This window comes from Mesocricetus auratus, unplaced genomic scaffold (assembly GCF_017639785.1).
Source record: "Mesocricetus auratus isolate SY011 unplaced genomic scaffold, BCM_Maur_2.0 Super-Scaffold_100676, whole genome shotgun sequence".
NCBI classification, from domain to species: domain Eukaryota; kingdom Metazoa; phylum Chordata; class Mammalia; order Rodentia; family Cricetidae; genus Mesocricetus; species Mesocricetus auratus.
The window spans coordinates 86,087,503-86,102,575 of record NW_024429266.1 but is presented as its reverse complement, the minus strand read 5'-3'; the positions used below and the strand labels follow the sequence as shown (position 1 = coordinate 86,102,575).

General features: G+C 45.0%; 1 protein-coding gene across 2 annotated transcripts in view; it reads left to right on the top strand.

Annotated features, from left to right (window-relative positions):
* Nucleotides 1-10,971, top strand: part of Kcng3 (potassium voltage-gated channel modifier subfamily G member 3) — a 48,225-nt gene extending 37,254 nt beyond the window's left edge. For both annotated transcript variants that reach the window (XM_040738823.1, XM_005077251.4), the window contains exon 2: nt 9,156-10,971. In XM_040738823.1, coding sequence (XP_040594757.1) covers nt 9,156-9,801 — 646 coding nt within the window. In that variant the 3' untranslated portion in view covers nt 9,802-10,971. The remainder of the gene's footprint in view (nt 1-9,155) is intronic.
* The last annotated feature ends 4,102 nt before the right edge of the window (nt 10,972-15,073 follow it).

The window sequence follows — 15,073 nt, the reverse complement described above, 5'->3', positions numbered from 1 at the left end:
TAAGTAGTCTCATTGTTATAAAACACACTGCAGATGCTTCATCAACCCGTAAATCTGAAACTATATACCTGTCAAACGGTTCCCAGCCCCTGGGACCCACAATTCCACTTTCTGGTTTAGATTAACTACTGAGATTCTTCTTGTGGACAAAGTCACATAGCATTTATCTTTGTGGGGCTTATGTTTCACTTAGCTTAAAGCGCCAAATGTTTGGGGGCTGCTGAGGTGGCTCAACAGTGAAGAGCTCTGGCTGCTCTTCCAGAGGACCTGGGTTCAATTCCCAGCACCCATATGGAAGCTCACAGCCGTCTGTAACTCCAGTTCCAGGGGAGTCTGATATCTTCACCCCAATGCACACAAAACAAAGGTTAAATAAATTATTTTTTTAAAGTGCCAAAGGTTTATGCATGGCGTAGCTAGCATGTAGCAGGACTTTCTTTCTCTTTAAAAGTTAGGCAAGCTGGAGAGTTGACTCGATGGGTAAGAGTGCTTGCTGGGCAGGCTTGAGAATTGGAATTCAGCTCTCCAGCACCCGTGTTAGAACTGAGCATGGTAGTGTGCATATGTAACCCCCAGCACTTGCTGTAGGGCTGCAACAGCAGATCCTGGGGCTTCTGGTCAGTCAGTGTAGACGAAACAGCAAGCTCCTGGTCCAGTGAGAGACCCTGCCTCAAAAAAACAAGGTGGAGAGCGGCATAAGGATGCCTGCTATTGACCTCTGGCTTCTACGTGTATGTGCACGGGGATGAGTACGCCTGCATCTTGCATGGTTCTAAGTTGGTCTTAATCATAAAAGCCCAGAGCCAGATGTCGGGGTAAATGCTGAGAGACCAGAGAGACGAAGGAGCATGCCACAGCCACCTCTTACCTCACTGGTTTCTCTGCCGAAAAGGGCTGTGCTCCGACCCCCCCCACCACCCCTACCCCTGCCTTATCACTTCTTGTCTGTCTATAAAGACCTCCAGACCTCTATGGTTAACTAATGGCTAGCTCTACCCTTTGCTCTCTCTATATCAAAAGGAAAAAAGTTAAACAAATACTACCTGCAGTTCATCCTGGGTTTTTTTTTTTTTTTAAGGGGAAGTGAATTAATGTCTGCATTTGAGCTGCATTGAAAACAAGGTTAATGGATAGTTAAAGAGAGGAATTGGTGATAAGCAACCACAATATATTTAAGACGGTGTCTGAACCTTGGGCTAGTCATTAGAATGCCTGCCCAGCATGTGCAAGTCCCAACACTGACAAAATTAGTACACAGATATATAAGTAAAACATTGATGAATCTGCTTGAATTTTGTGTGTTTGAAAGGTTAGGTAATAAAATGTCCTGAGAGCGTGTGCCTCAGAGTCATCCCTGGAAGTGCCTTCTGCCACGAAGCATCAGCCAGCGACTCGTAATGGCTGGTGTTTGCAGCCATTGGTTAAGGCCTGCCAGGACCATAGAAGGGTAGGCTTTATGTTGTAACTGTCTTAATCCATTCTTTACTGCTGTGACAGATTATCAGGCAGAGCTTCACGTGACTCACGGTTCTCCAGCAGGGAGTCCCAAAAACAGCACCAGCTGTATCAAAGGCCGTCAAGCTTCCTCACAACGTGGTAGAGGCCAAGACAGAAAGTCGGGCTGTTCTTATCCTTCTGCCCGTTCCTGCGATAATAAACTCCTAATGAGATTAGAATCTGTGGAAATGACGATACAGAGACAAACCATTTAACATTAACAGTGGACACTGTCCTAAAAACCATTAGTGTTGTCATGTTCAGACAGCTCTAAAGGCCTATGGGTCTGGGCATCATTATCTGTGCCCCTGCAGTCCCTGTTAGAGTGATCTGAAAAAATGTTAACCAGCCAGTCTCGGATCTGTGGACTATAACAGGTGTCGCCTGTACGGTGGCTTAGCTGAAGGGCCTCAGTGATTTGGAAACGTTTTGTTTGTTTGTTTGTTTTGATTTCTGTTTTCCAGCAGTGCGGTTGCAATAGGCTTCCCAGGCACGCCCTTGCCCGTGTCATCTCGGCTCTCCTGTTTGCATTTGAGGGAAACGGCCTTCAGAAGGCTGCCATTGTTTGCCACGGAGCTCGGCAAACAGTGTCGAGCTTTCCCTGCAGTTTGTTGGTGCTTTGGTGAAAGCCTTGTGGAAGCTGGGGGATTTTGGCAGGCTGCAGGTGTTTGTTGGTGGAGGTTGCCTTGGCATAATCCTAGGTAGAAGCAGAGCCCAGGGTTCCTCGATGATTCATCCCTTCAGTGTGGATCTAGAGAGAATTCATCTGACTTGGGGGGTCGGCGGGCTGGCAGTGAAGCCCCCAGGACCTCATTACAGACAAGCTTGACTCTTTGAATTCCCTTACCGACAGATTACGCCACATCATTTGAATTTCCTCCTTTTTAATCTAAGCGGCTTTGGCTGCTGGTGGAAATAATTAGTCAGAAAGTGTTCTGGTATTTTGGGCACAATTAAGAATTTTGCTCTTCTGAAAGTGATGGATCTTAGGATTTCAGAGCTGCCGGGGCCCTAGGAACACATACACTGGTACTTGGTGGATGGGGCTCACCCATCAAAAGAGGAGAGCATGGGCTTCTTTCTGTCTAGCACAGCGTCCTGCTCGTATCTGGCTGGAGAAGACACATCATTAGTTCGAAAGCAGACGTATTTTACCCAAAAGCAAGTGTAAGAACCAAAATGGGTACAGGTTGTGACCCTTTACCCAAAATGCTCAAGGAGCGGGTCAGTTTTCTCAAGCTCCCTCTCCGTATCCGTATGTGTAGTATGTGTAACGGGCTATCCATAATTCCCTATATGCCTTACACATGTAACCTGGAGGAGATCTTTTACGGCACTTGTAGTGTTCTATTGTTTTAAGTGAGACCTGTCTCATAAGTTCAGGTGTGGAGTTTTCTATTAGAGCATCATGTCAAAGCTCAGATTCTTGACTATTTCTTGTTTCTGGTCTTCAGATCTAGGTGGTCATCTGGTACCACATACAATGTCTTCCTGGAGTTCTTTCTGAGTGCATGGTTTACAGCTTACTGGATTCACTGGTTTATTGCCAGCTAGGATGGCAAGCCAGGTAGAGGTCCCAGAGGTTCGACACAACAAAGATTTAGTTACTGATCGTGGACTGTGTTCAGTCTGGGTCACTGTGGGAAGTGCCTATGCTCTTTGCACATAGAGCTGGTAGAGGACCCACCACCCTGCAGCGGACCATTCGGAGTATGTGGCTTCCACGCTACCGCAGCAGGCAAGAATGCACACCCACTCCTGTACACTCCTGGTCTCATTGCTCATTGGTTAGAGTGTGGGAACCTGTCTTGTGGGCCTTCAGTCGGATCCAGCCAACTTGCCTGGTTCGTACCTGAGAGGGGGAGCGTGGATTGAGAAAGGTCAGGTAAAGACGCTAAGAGAAAGACAGAGTCACAGGATAGAGTCAGGGGGGCAATCCAGTGAATACTGAGCACCCCAAGTTTATTCTTCCACATTCTTAAGTACCCCAACTAAAAGTAGCAGAAGACTCCTATTATCATGTGCAAGGAGCAAACAGACTTACTTCCCTTAATTCTCCAGGTAATTGGTAGCCACACCTGTTACCCGACCTTCAGGGTCAAGAGTGAACACACCTGAGCCCAAGTCTGTTGTTGTTTAGATAAGAGATCCACTATCAAGACCAAAACATCCTTCAGTAGCCAAGCATTAGATCGTTAGGTCTTTTGACTTAAGACAGTTTTGAACTCTCTGACCTTGAGGCAAGATGGAGTGGACCCATCTTTATGGGCCCTGACATTAAAGCAGGTCACATAACCCTGCCCAGCCTCAAGGAATCTAGAAAAACGGGGAACGGGTGGAATAGTTGATGAATGTAGTAACCAGGTAGAAACGATGTTACCTTACGCTTGTCCAAACAGCACCTTTGTAAACTATACCGTGAGATGCCTCGTCTCTTCTGAGATTTATGACCTGCCCAGTTTTCTGAGCCCCCAGATTTGCTGAAGCCTTCACGACGGCAGCTTCCAATAGTCTGGTGAGGACAGGAATGATCCTGTCAATCATAGAACCGCACGCATATCCACAGTAGGGACATGTCAAGCCTGGCTGACGTCATCTGCTCATTTCCCTGGGCAGGACGTTAGGTCACTGCCGTTCTCCTGATGCCTGAGTAGTGGGTCGAAACCGGTTATTCACTCCAAAAGAGACAGGCAGGCAGGATCCTAATGTCCTGGTGGGTCCTCGCAGAGCCGTCTTAGTTCTGGCTTTGCCACTCACTCAGCCTGGCCGTTGTAGCTTGAAAACAGCCACAAGCAGATGTAAGCTAGCTTGGCTGCATTCCAGTAAGACCATGGCCACAGGAATTCCAGTTTCATACAGTTACTACATGCCATGAAATCTAATTATTTTTCTTTCATTTTTTTTCCTCCAACCATTACAAAATGTCATACCAAAAAAAAAAAAAAAAAAAAAAAAGGACTGCCGGATGGATTCAGACCCCAGGCTATAGCTTGTTGCCTCTTGCATTTACAGGCAAAGCCTGCGGACAGCTTCCCAAGACTGAGAACTAAACAGACTTGATCTGACACTTTGCATGCCCTGTGGTGTCTCCGTCACAATTGCGAGTAGATAAAAGGCCTGGAGCAGGTGGCATGTGTCACGGGACATAAAATGTCACGTGAAAATATTCCCAGCATCCTTTCAAACAAGACTGTGGCTTCCATCTATCAGAGTGGCCGAGATCTCCAAGTTGCGTGCTGCTCCACTTTGGGGTGCTGTGGGTACTACCTGTGTGGCTGGTGGGAGGGTAGTGTAGTATTAACTTCTAGTTGGGCACGATCTAGCCAGAAATTCTCCCAGTGTGACCTGATATAGAGGCAAGGAGATTCAGCTGGGCCTAGTAACCTATACCTGTAATCCCAGCACTAAGGAAGCTATGAGTTTGAAGCCAGCCTGAGCCACCCAGTGAGTTCTAGATCAGCCTGGGCTATAGTATGAGAGCCTGCCTCAAAACATAAAAACACATGAGGCTGGAAACATAAAAACACATGAGGCTGGAGAGATGACTCTGTGGTAAGAGCACTGGCTGCTCTTCCAGAGGACCTGAGTTCAGTTCCCAGCAACCGCATGGTGGCTCACCTATAATGGGATCTGATGCTCTCTTTTGGCATAAAAGCATACATGCAGACTAGAGTTTTCTTGTCCCACCTGGTCCTGCTGCCCTGCTTCATCCCCAAATACACACAGGGACGCTATGCTGGCCATTAAACTGTTGGCCGATGGCTAGGGCTTCTTACTGGTTAGCTTTGTCTTAACTATTAACCCATTTCTATTAATCTATGTATTTACACTGATGCTGCAATGATAAACGGCACACTTACTGAAAGTAAAAATAAGTATTTATTGTAGAAATTACTCACAAGAGACAAGTAACCCAGATGAGCCGAGTAGTTTTCCACCGCCAAACTGGAAGCCGGAAAGCCGGAAAAAGAGAGCTAGACTTCCACTGTTCAGTCTTTTATACCTTCCTCTGTAACGCCCCTAGCCATGCCCAAAAGTGGGCCTGGCTAGTGATGTAGTTCACCGCCTACGTCCATATACATCCTTAGTCATGCCTAAAATGGGTGTGGTTAGTGGTGTGGTAAACTGCCCTTTTATTACTTCATCTGTATGCACTGCTAGTAAGTCACATGGTTAATGGCGGAATACTATTTCCTCCTACATGACACAAGGCTGTGGCTTACCTGTAATCCGTCATGTTACTCCTTCCGCAGCATGGCATCTCCTTGCTGTCCCTCTCTCTGCCTACCTTTCCCAGAATTCTCCTCGTCTCCTAGTCCCGCCTATCTTCCTTCCTCCATTGGCCAAACAGTGTTTTATTCAGCAACTAATAAGAGAAACATATATACAGAAGGACATCCCCCATCGCAAGGTCTCAACATGTATCCCATACTTGCCCAGAACTCATAATTCTCCTCCTGCCTAACTTTACTGCATCCCTGCATATGACATTGCAACACGTCTGTCTTTCTCTGTCCTGCCAGCCAGCTCCCAAATAATGACACAGAGACTTCCTGTTAACTATGAAAGCTCGGCCTTAGCTTAGGCTTTTTCTTTACTAGCTCTTATAACTTAAATTAACCTGTTTCTATGAATCTACATGCTACCACATGGCTTGTGGTGTTTACTCGCCTCCTGCATGTCCTGGTTCCTCTGTGTCTAGCTGGCGGCTCTTCCTTTCTTTTCCGAGCTCTCTCTGTCCAGAAGTCCCGCCTATGTGTCCTGCCTAGCTATTGGACATTTAGCTCTTTATTAAACCAGTTACAGTAACATGTCTTTACACCATGTGATCAAATATCTTGAAACATGCCATCACACCTGACAATAATTGAGAAAGCTTAGGCACCAGGAAGATGATTTAGTGCAGTGGTTCTCAACCTTCCTAAATACAGTTGTGATCCCCCCTCCAGCCCAGCTGTAAAAGTATTTCGTTGTTGCTTCATAACTGCAATTGGGCTATTATTATGAATCACGATGCAAATATCTGATATATGATCCCTATGGGAGTACGACCCACAGGTTGAGATCTAGTGGTTTATCAGGTAAAGGGGTTTTCTGTGAAAACATGGGGACCTGGGTTCAAATCCACAACACCCATGTAAAAAAGCTGGTCATAGCTATGCGCACACTGGTAATTCCAATGTTGGGGGTGGGCAGAAACAGGAGGTGGGTGGAGCATTGCTGGCCTCGGTCCTAGGTTCACCGACAGACAGTGTCTCAAGGGAATAAGGCAGAGAATAACATATAGGCACATGAATGCATGCATCCCCACCCCCAGTCATACATAAACACTCCTCATCCCCGCCATAGAGAACACTTTTGATTCAGTGACCCAAAAGAAGTGATCCCTAAGAGGTGCTAAGAACACACACTTAAGAACGATACTTGTCTATATCATACATAAAATAACTCTGAAGAGCATTTATAAGAAACTACTGTAATTCTTGCCTCCAAGGAGTGTAACAGGGTAGCTTGGAAATAGTATGAAAATGAGACCATCTGACTCTGTTTCAGAGTCTCCCTGTGGCTGGTCCTTCACTTATGAGTTATACTAATTCTCCTTCCTCAGCATCCAAGCTTCGGGGTGTACAGTGGGCACACGTCACCAGGCCTGGCTGAGATTTCCCATTCTGTATTCTCTCTCCCTCTCTCTCTGTCTCTGTCTCTCTCTCTCCCCTTCTCTCTCGTCTCTCTTTCTCTGTCTCTCTGTATCTCTCTCTGTGTGTGTGTGTGTGTGTGTGTGTGTGTGTGTGTGTGTGTGTTTTGGCGTGGGTGGTATGGTTCAATGCACCCCAGGATGGCCTCTAACTTGCTGTGTGGCAGAGGCTAGTCATAAGTTTCTGATCCTCATGCCTCCATCCCACAAGTCCCAAGACTACAGGCATGTGCCACAATGCCTAGCCACCATTGTAGTTTTGAGCCCATGTGAAGATGAACGTACTTACTAAAAAATAGATAAAAAATTAATAAAGTTCATCTTCGTGGCCCTGGAAGCCACACAATATGGAAACTTAGTTAATTGTATTTACTCATTTTCAAGTGATAATCCAGGGCATCTTGGGTTCTGTGGTATGAACTTAGAGTAACTGAAGATGGAGGTTTCTGTCCCTCCAGGTCCTACTGCCCTTCAACCCCAAATAAACAGAGGCATATTAATTATAAAATTGTTGGCCGATGGCTAGGGCTTCTTACTGGCTATCTCTCTCTTAATTATTAATCCATTTCTATTAATCTAAGTATTTCCACGTGGTCTTATCTTACCGGAGAATGCCCAGACCTGTTACTTCTTCCTCGGCTACGTGGCGTCTCCTCTTGGCCTCTCTCTCTCCCCAGCATTTTCCTCGTCTCCTAGCCCTGCCTATCTTCCTGCCTCACCTGGACAATCAGTGTTTTATTCATCAACCAATAAGAGAAACACATATACAGAAGGACATTCCCCCATTAAGTAATTCTTTTCACAATGCTGTCTTCCGTCTTCCATCCCCTTCCTTGGTTATGTGTGAAAAATGAACGATGGAATACTAACAGTCACTTTACCTTGGCATTAGAATGTTTAAGTCAGATTACCTCTGGATTAACTGCTCTTCCAGGTCTTCCTAACCAGTATACTAAAATTGGATTTCTTCAGCCTTAGAGCACAGATGTGGGGGAGGGTTGGGCAGAGTGCCCAAGTGGCAGCTTCTTTTAGTAGTCCTGCCCCTTAGCTCCTAAGGTTCTCTACAAATATTATTTTCAACATGGACAGTGGTGTAGGAAGTTTGAGAAATAATGTCACATGTTGCTCTTCCAGAGGAGTTGGGTTGTATTCCTGCCACCTACATACATGGCGACTGTAACTCGAGGTGTCTAGGTAACTCCAGTACCACGGGATCTGATGACCTCTTCTGGACAGTGTGGGTACTGCACACATGTGTTGCACATACATACATGCAGGCAAACACCCATATGCATAAAATAAAAATAAATAAATATTAAAGGAACCTATATGCTGCATTTAAAAAAATCATAAAGTAACAAATCAAGTAGTTGTGCTCTTTGGGGAGGTCTAAGTAATGGTTTGGCCCAGCCCAGGAGTCCTTAGAATGTTTTCCAGACTAAGGGAAGCAGACCAGGAATTTCCCTGCAGTGGTCATTAGTGCAATCCTTAAAACCTCCCCCAGCCTCAGTGTCTCCCACACAAGTCTACTGGGGAGGGTGTAAAAGAAGGGTCACATTTTGAGACTTTTTTTTTTGCTTTCTGGGAACAGAATCCATACTTGAGGACCATTGTCCTCAAAGAATATGTAAAGTCTCACGTGGTTAGATCAATTTAAGCTAACTTCACACCACCAAATAGGAGAGAAATTTCTTTTTCAAGTGCTAATGATGGCTAGAAAACAAAACAAAACCCTACTCCTGTAGGCTAATGCATAAGGGCCTTTTGAAATTCAGTTATCACCATAGTACTTACTGTCTTGTTGCCGTCCTGGTGGGTCTGATGATGTTACCACTGTCTGTTCTTCATGTTTTCTGGAAAAGTGACTGAATTAATATGTCAGTGTAGTACTATCTGAAGAATCTGAGAGCTATTAAAAGGCTTAAAAATAAAGTGATCAATTCTTTCTTTGTTCTCTTGACAGGATAATTGAAGCTATCTGCATAGGCTGGTTCACTGCAGAGTGCATCGTGAGGTTCATCGTCTCCAAAAACAAGTGTGAGTTTGTCAAGAGACCCCTGAACATCATTGACTTACTGGCAATCACGCCCTATTACATCTCTGTGCTAATGACAGTGTTCACAGGCGAGAACTCTCAACTCCAGAGGGCTGGAGTCACCCTGAGGGTCCTCCGAATGATGAGGATCTTCTGGGTGATTAAGCTGGCCCGGCACTTCATTGGTCTGCAGACATTGGGTTTGACTCTCAAGCGATGCTACCGAGAGATGGTTATGTTGCTTGTCTTCATCTGTGTTGCCATGGCGATCTTTAGTGCACTTTCTCAGCTTCTTGAACATGGGTTGGACCTGGAAACATCCAACAAGGACTTCGCCAGCATCCCCGCTGCCTGCTGGTGGGTGATCATCTCCATGACTACAGTTGGCTATGGAGATATGTATCCTATCACCGTGCCTGGAAGAATTCTTGGAGGAGTTTGTGTTGTCAGTGGGATTGTTCTGTTGGCATTGCCTATCACTTTCATCTACCATAGCTTTGTACAGTGTTATCACGAGCTCAAGTTTAGATCGGCTAGATATAGTAGGAGCCTCTCGGCTGAGTTTCTGAATTAATGTGTTGCAAATCAATCCTTGCTCACACTTCATTTGATTGAGAGTTGACATGACTTCTTATTCCTGTGTTTCTCCCTGGGTGAGCTGTGCAGTAGCATTGTCGTCGTGTTGGTGGGGTGAACGATATTCTTTCCAGTTGGAGGGATAAAACAGTCTCCTTGTGGAGTAAGCAGGACAGGGACCACACACACAGAGTGACACCGAGAGTAAACTTTGGTTCCTGGCTTTGTTTGGTCTTGGCTTTGCCTTGGCTCTCACAGCTCTGTTGTTGTGGGATGTTGTTGAGCACATTATTTGAACACTTTAAAGACACCATTCTCCAAAAGCTTTTCCGTCTTAACGAATTCAGAAGAAGCTTGGAACTTAACAGTGTTATTTTTGAGACTAACATTTTCGTTTCTAAATGTTTTATAATTTCTCATATCAATGTCAGAAGTATCCTGGAAACATATGTCACATGTGGGAACTGTTTAACAAATACTTTAAAAAGTTGGCCCAAATTTAAACTGTATCGTGGAGCTAGAGACATGCAAAAATATTATTTGAAGAAACTTTGCACCCTTCTCTATCCTCCGCTTAGTTTTTGTGCCTGCCGCTTCCCTTACCTTAACAACTTCATGGGACCCCAAGTGCGTCTTTTCTCTTCCTAGCTGGGTTCCCCGCTCTCCTGAAATAACTTCCAAAGAGTGTGTGATAACGGAGAGAGTTGTGTTTTTTTGGGTAATCTTAGAATCCAACATTCAGATGGCCAAGATTTTCTAACATAAAATGATAACAGAAATGGTTTGACACTCTCAGTGTTAGAACCCATAACTCTCCACTTTCCCCTCAGTCCCACGCGTTTCAAAGACGAGAAGGTACTTATTTAGCCTTTGGCACAGCAGTCACACTTGGGTGTTGTCTAGTGAAAGGAGAAATGTTCCTTAGGTTGGTGTCACTCTTAGCCAGCAGTGAAGACACAATCGTTGGTCCTCATCCCCCATCACTGTGAATCAGTTTACACGGAAACCCTTCTTGTCAGGGTCTCAGCGAAGCGGCCGCTTTGCTCCATCAAGGTCACTAGTGTTGAGCTGCTCAAAAGCGATGGCCCTTTAGCGCTGAATTTTCACACTGCAAATGAGACTGTGGAGTTTCCGATACCACCTTAATAAAGAAATCACGTGAGCCACACTATAAAGTCAAAGTCACTGACTCACCGATCATTTAGTTCACGTACTGCGATGGTCAGGGCTGAAGGAAATGGGTTGAGGCCCGGATGTACTTCTCAAAGGAAGAGTTGACGGAGGTGTCCACTGAAGGGAAACTAGCCTTCGCCATTAAGGGGAAGAGAGAGCTGCGTAAGGAGTTGGGGCTGTTGTAAGCAGGCAGGGCAATTTATTCTGCACACATTTCGTCATAGGCCTCTCTTCTTATTGCCGTGATCAGGTAATAATAATAGCACAATTGTTTCCTTTTCTCTAATTCCCTTTCCTGAATTCATGTGAAACCGGTCATTAAAAACAAAACAAAACAAAAAAACCTCATTGTTTCTTTCCTACTACCTTCACGGTGTGCTAGCTTCACACACTGGATTGTTATTTATGTATTTTTGTTGCATTTTAGCTGAACATATGGCATAGTTTTATTTATTTTTAAGCTTTGTGATTTATGCAAATCGTATGCAGATGATAGCTCATCTATATTATTAGTAAGAATATGGTAACCTTTAGTTTTACTGGCTCTGGGGTACTTCATGTGAATATGTATTACCTCTCCAAGCGACTCAGTACTGTTGTGAGCTGGGACCCTCGAGGGCACACACACACACACACACACACACACACACACACACACACACACACACACACTGTGATGTCCTCACACTGAGTGTCATAGAAGGGCTGATGTGTAACAGAAATTGATATGAAGAGACCAGGGGATGTATGTGACTGCATGTGCAGATGACTAGCTACACGTGGGAATCCACATGTGAGCTGTGAGTTGCTTTTAGGTAGCAAGTGATGATGCTGGGCTTTTCATGGGTGCTGGCTTTCATCAGGAAGTACCTTGAATGTTGCTAACAGCTGTCCGGCTACCTGTTTATTCACAAGGAGATGAGACACGATAAATTGGTTCATTCATAAATCAGCAAATACAACAGAGTTGATCTGTCCAGGCTGTAGGATGAGGTAATGTGTCCGGGACAGGCATTTTCTTGCAGCTTTCTCTGGGTATCACTGATTTTTGCTTCATTTATTTATTTTTTCATTTGTTTTCTTGCTTTTTTTGGAGATAGGGTCTCTTGCTATGTACATAAGGCTGACCGCAAACTTGTGATAATCCTCCTGCCTCTGCCTCCCAAGTGCTAGAAATTCAGGTGCATGCCACAGCATCCAGATGCTTCAAAAACAAACCCAGGACAGGTGGTTCAGTGTTGAAGAGCAGTCACTGCTCTTGCAGAAGACTGGAGTTTAGTTCCCAGCGCCCACATGGTGGCTCAGAACTGTCTGAAACTCCAGTTCCAGGGGATCTGGCGCCTTCTTCTGGTCTTTATGAGCTTCTGCACACGTGTAATGAACATATACTCACACAGGTACGCAGACACACACACATGCACATAGATTTTAAAAATAAATGTATCATTTTTAAAAATCGCCAGGGTGATATCTTATTCTCAGATGTACTTTAGTATTCTTCACAGTTTGCTCTTTAGGGTAGAAATGTCTTCACAAAGACCCACAGCCACCCCGAGAAGTCAGATATCTTCAGTGAGAACACTGAAAAGAAAAAGATGCCCAATTCTTTATTGTGACTATACTGCGTTTGAGCATATGTGAGCAATTGCTCCTATATGTCACTTAATTTGTATTCCCTGAAACAAGGGGTTGGGAAGACTGGAAAAACAAAATTAGGGAGTATGTGTAAAAATGAGTCTATAGCCAGGCGGTGGTGGCACACGCCTTTAATCCCAGCACTCGGGAGGCAGAGGCAGGCGGATCTCTGTGAGTTCGAGGCCGGGCTGGACCGATAGCCTCTGAAACAATACAGAGAAACCCTGTCTTGTAAAAACCAAAAAAAAAAAATGAGTCTATAACGCAATAAAATCTCCTTTTTGTTGTTTTTTGTTCATTTCTCTCTTTTTTGAGACAGAGTTTGTCTGTGTAGCCCTAGCTGTCCTGAAACTCACTCTGTAGACCAGGCTGGCCTTAAACTCACAGAGACCTGCCTACCATCTGAGTGCTTGTATTAAAGGCAAACACCGCCACACCTAGTCTTTTGTTTCTTTTTTTTATTATTATTACTTTTGTTGAGTTGCTTGTTCAAACAATTCCATTTGTTCTTGGGGTTAGTAGTTACATGTGATTGCATGTTTGTAAATTCTTACTTAAAAATGTTAAAAATCTATTCATCATAGTGACTGCTAGTTTATCAAAGTAATACTTTTTTTTTAAAAGTGCATTTATTTAGTTGGGTGGTGGTGGCACATACATTTAATCCTAGCACTCTGGAGGCAGAGGCAGGGTGAACCTCTGTGAGTTCGAGGCCAACCTTGTCTATAAAGCTACACAGAGAAACCCTGTCTCGAAAAATCCAAAAAGAAAAAAAGAACATTTATTTATTTTACTGTGTATGTAGTATGTGGAGGAGGAGTGGGGGAGGGAGAGTCTAGGTAAGAGAAAAGTTTACAGGCTCTGTTCTCTGTGTCAACCATGTGGTTTCTGGGGATTGAACTCAGCACGTCTGGCTTGGCAACAATCACCTTTACCGGCTGAGCCACCTCCTTGGCCCTTTTAAGTCTTTGTGCGCACATCCTGCCTGCATCTCTTGTGGTCCTCCAGAGTGGAGGTAGGCTGAAGTTGAATGCAGATGTATGGAGAACTTTCTTAGTTGGTTTGCTATTTTCTAGAAGAAGCTTGTTTTTCCTTTTTCACAGAAGCGAAGATAAAGAACTGAAAACTCCTAGTTCCACTATACTGCCAGGCTTTGCACCTTCATGCTTAGCACACAGGGACAGAGTATTCCCCTTTGGCCCGACCTAGGTGTGTGATAAAGCAGACCAACCACCCAGTCAGATCTGCAGTAATGTCTACAGGCTCCCGGGAAGTTAGGACTATACAGATGCTGGGGGCCTTCTGGTCGACCTTGCCCCAAGGTCTACACACTGTATCCTACCCAGACTCTAGCAAGAGCAGAAGTCCAGACTGCTGATTCTTTTGTCTATTCCTTCCTTCCCACCCCACTTTGTTCTTTGTTTTTAATTTTGCAAAGTTAAAGGTAGGGAGGATTTAAAAAATAGTTTCTTTAGGGGCTAGAGAGATGGCTCAGTGGTTAAGATCACTGGCTGCTCTTACCAGTGACCTGGGTTCAGTTCCCTAGCATCCACTTGGTGGCCTACAACCTTTCCTAACACTGGGTCTCTGTCTCTGTTTCTCTCTGTCTCTCTGTCTCTGTCTCTGTCTCTGTCTCTCTCTCTCTCTCTCTCTCTCTCTCTCTCTCTCTCTCTCTCATCTCATTATATAGCTCTGGCTATCCTGGAACTCACTGCCTCTGCCTCCCAACCCCAGGCTAGTCTTGACCTAGTGACTCTCTGGTGTCTACCTCCCAAACCCTAAAATTACAGGCATATGCCACCATGTCCAGAAGGAACTCACACGTTGAAGGGATGTTTTGTCTTTTTTTCTATCTCTTCTTTCTCATGAGACCTCACCCCTTTTCCATGCCCAGTGCTGGAAACTGACCTTATACATGCTCAGCAAACACTCTTAGCACTGAGGCACTCTCCTAGCCCATCAGTAGATTTTTAGAAAAGCTCCTCTGTGTGTGTGTGTGTGTGTGTGTGTTTGTGCAGGCAGTTGGCTATTGTTGTTGCATTGTTTAGGACAGCCACAGCTGAGCAGGAAGCTCTGATGGAGAGCTCTGGACCGGCTCCAGTTGGTCTGGGAAAGCTGCATACACTCTGTTCAGCGAGCATTCATATGGTGTTTGCTTCCTCCCTTTCTAGAACCCATCTGCACTTGTGGGAATGGGCATGGCAGTTCTGGTTCAGAAAGAAAACTAATGCTTTACTGTCTCATTTGTTGTAGAGCCTTCCATAGACTTGTGAAGTGTCACCAAGTATGGTGACGATACGCCACTGGTGACAACTTACATGCACGCTTTTAGATTTCCCAGTTCTTTCAGGCATTCCTGGAAGCACATTAACCTTTCTTCTCCTACTGGGCATTGGACCTGGGACCTCAAGCATGTTGGTCATGCACACTACCACTGAACTACACCTCCCAGGAGTCCACTT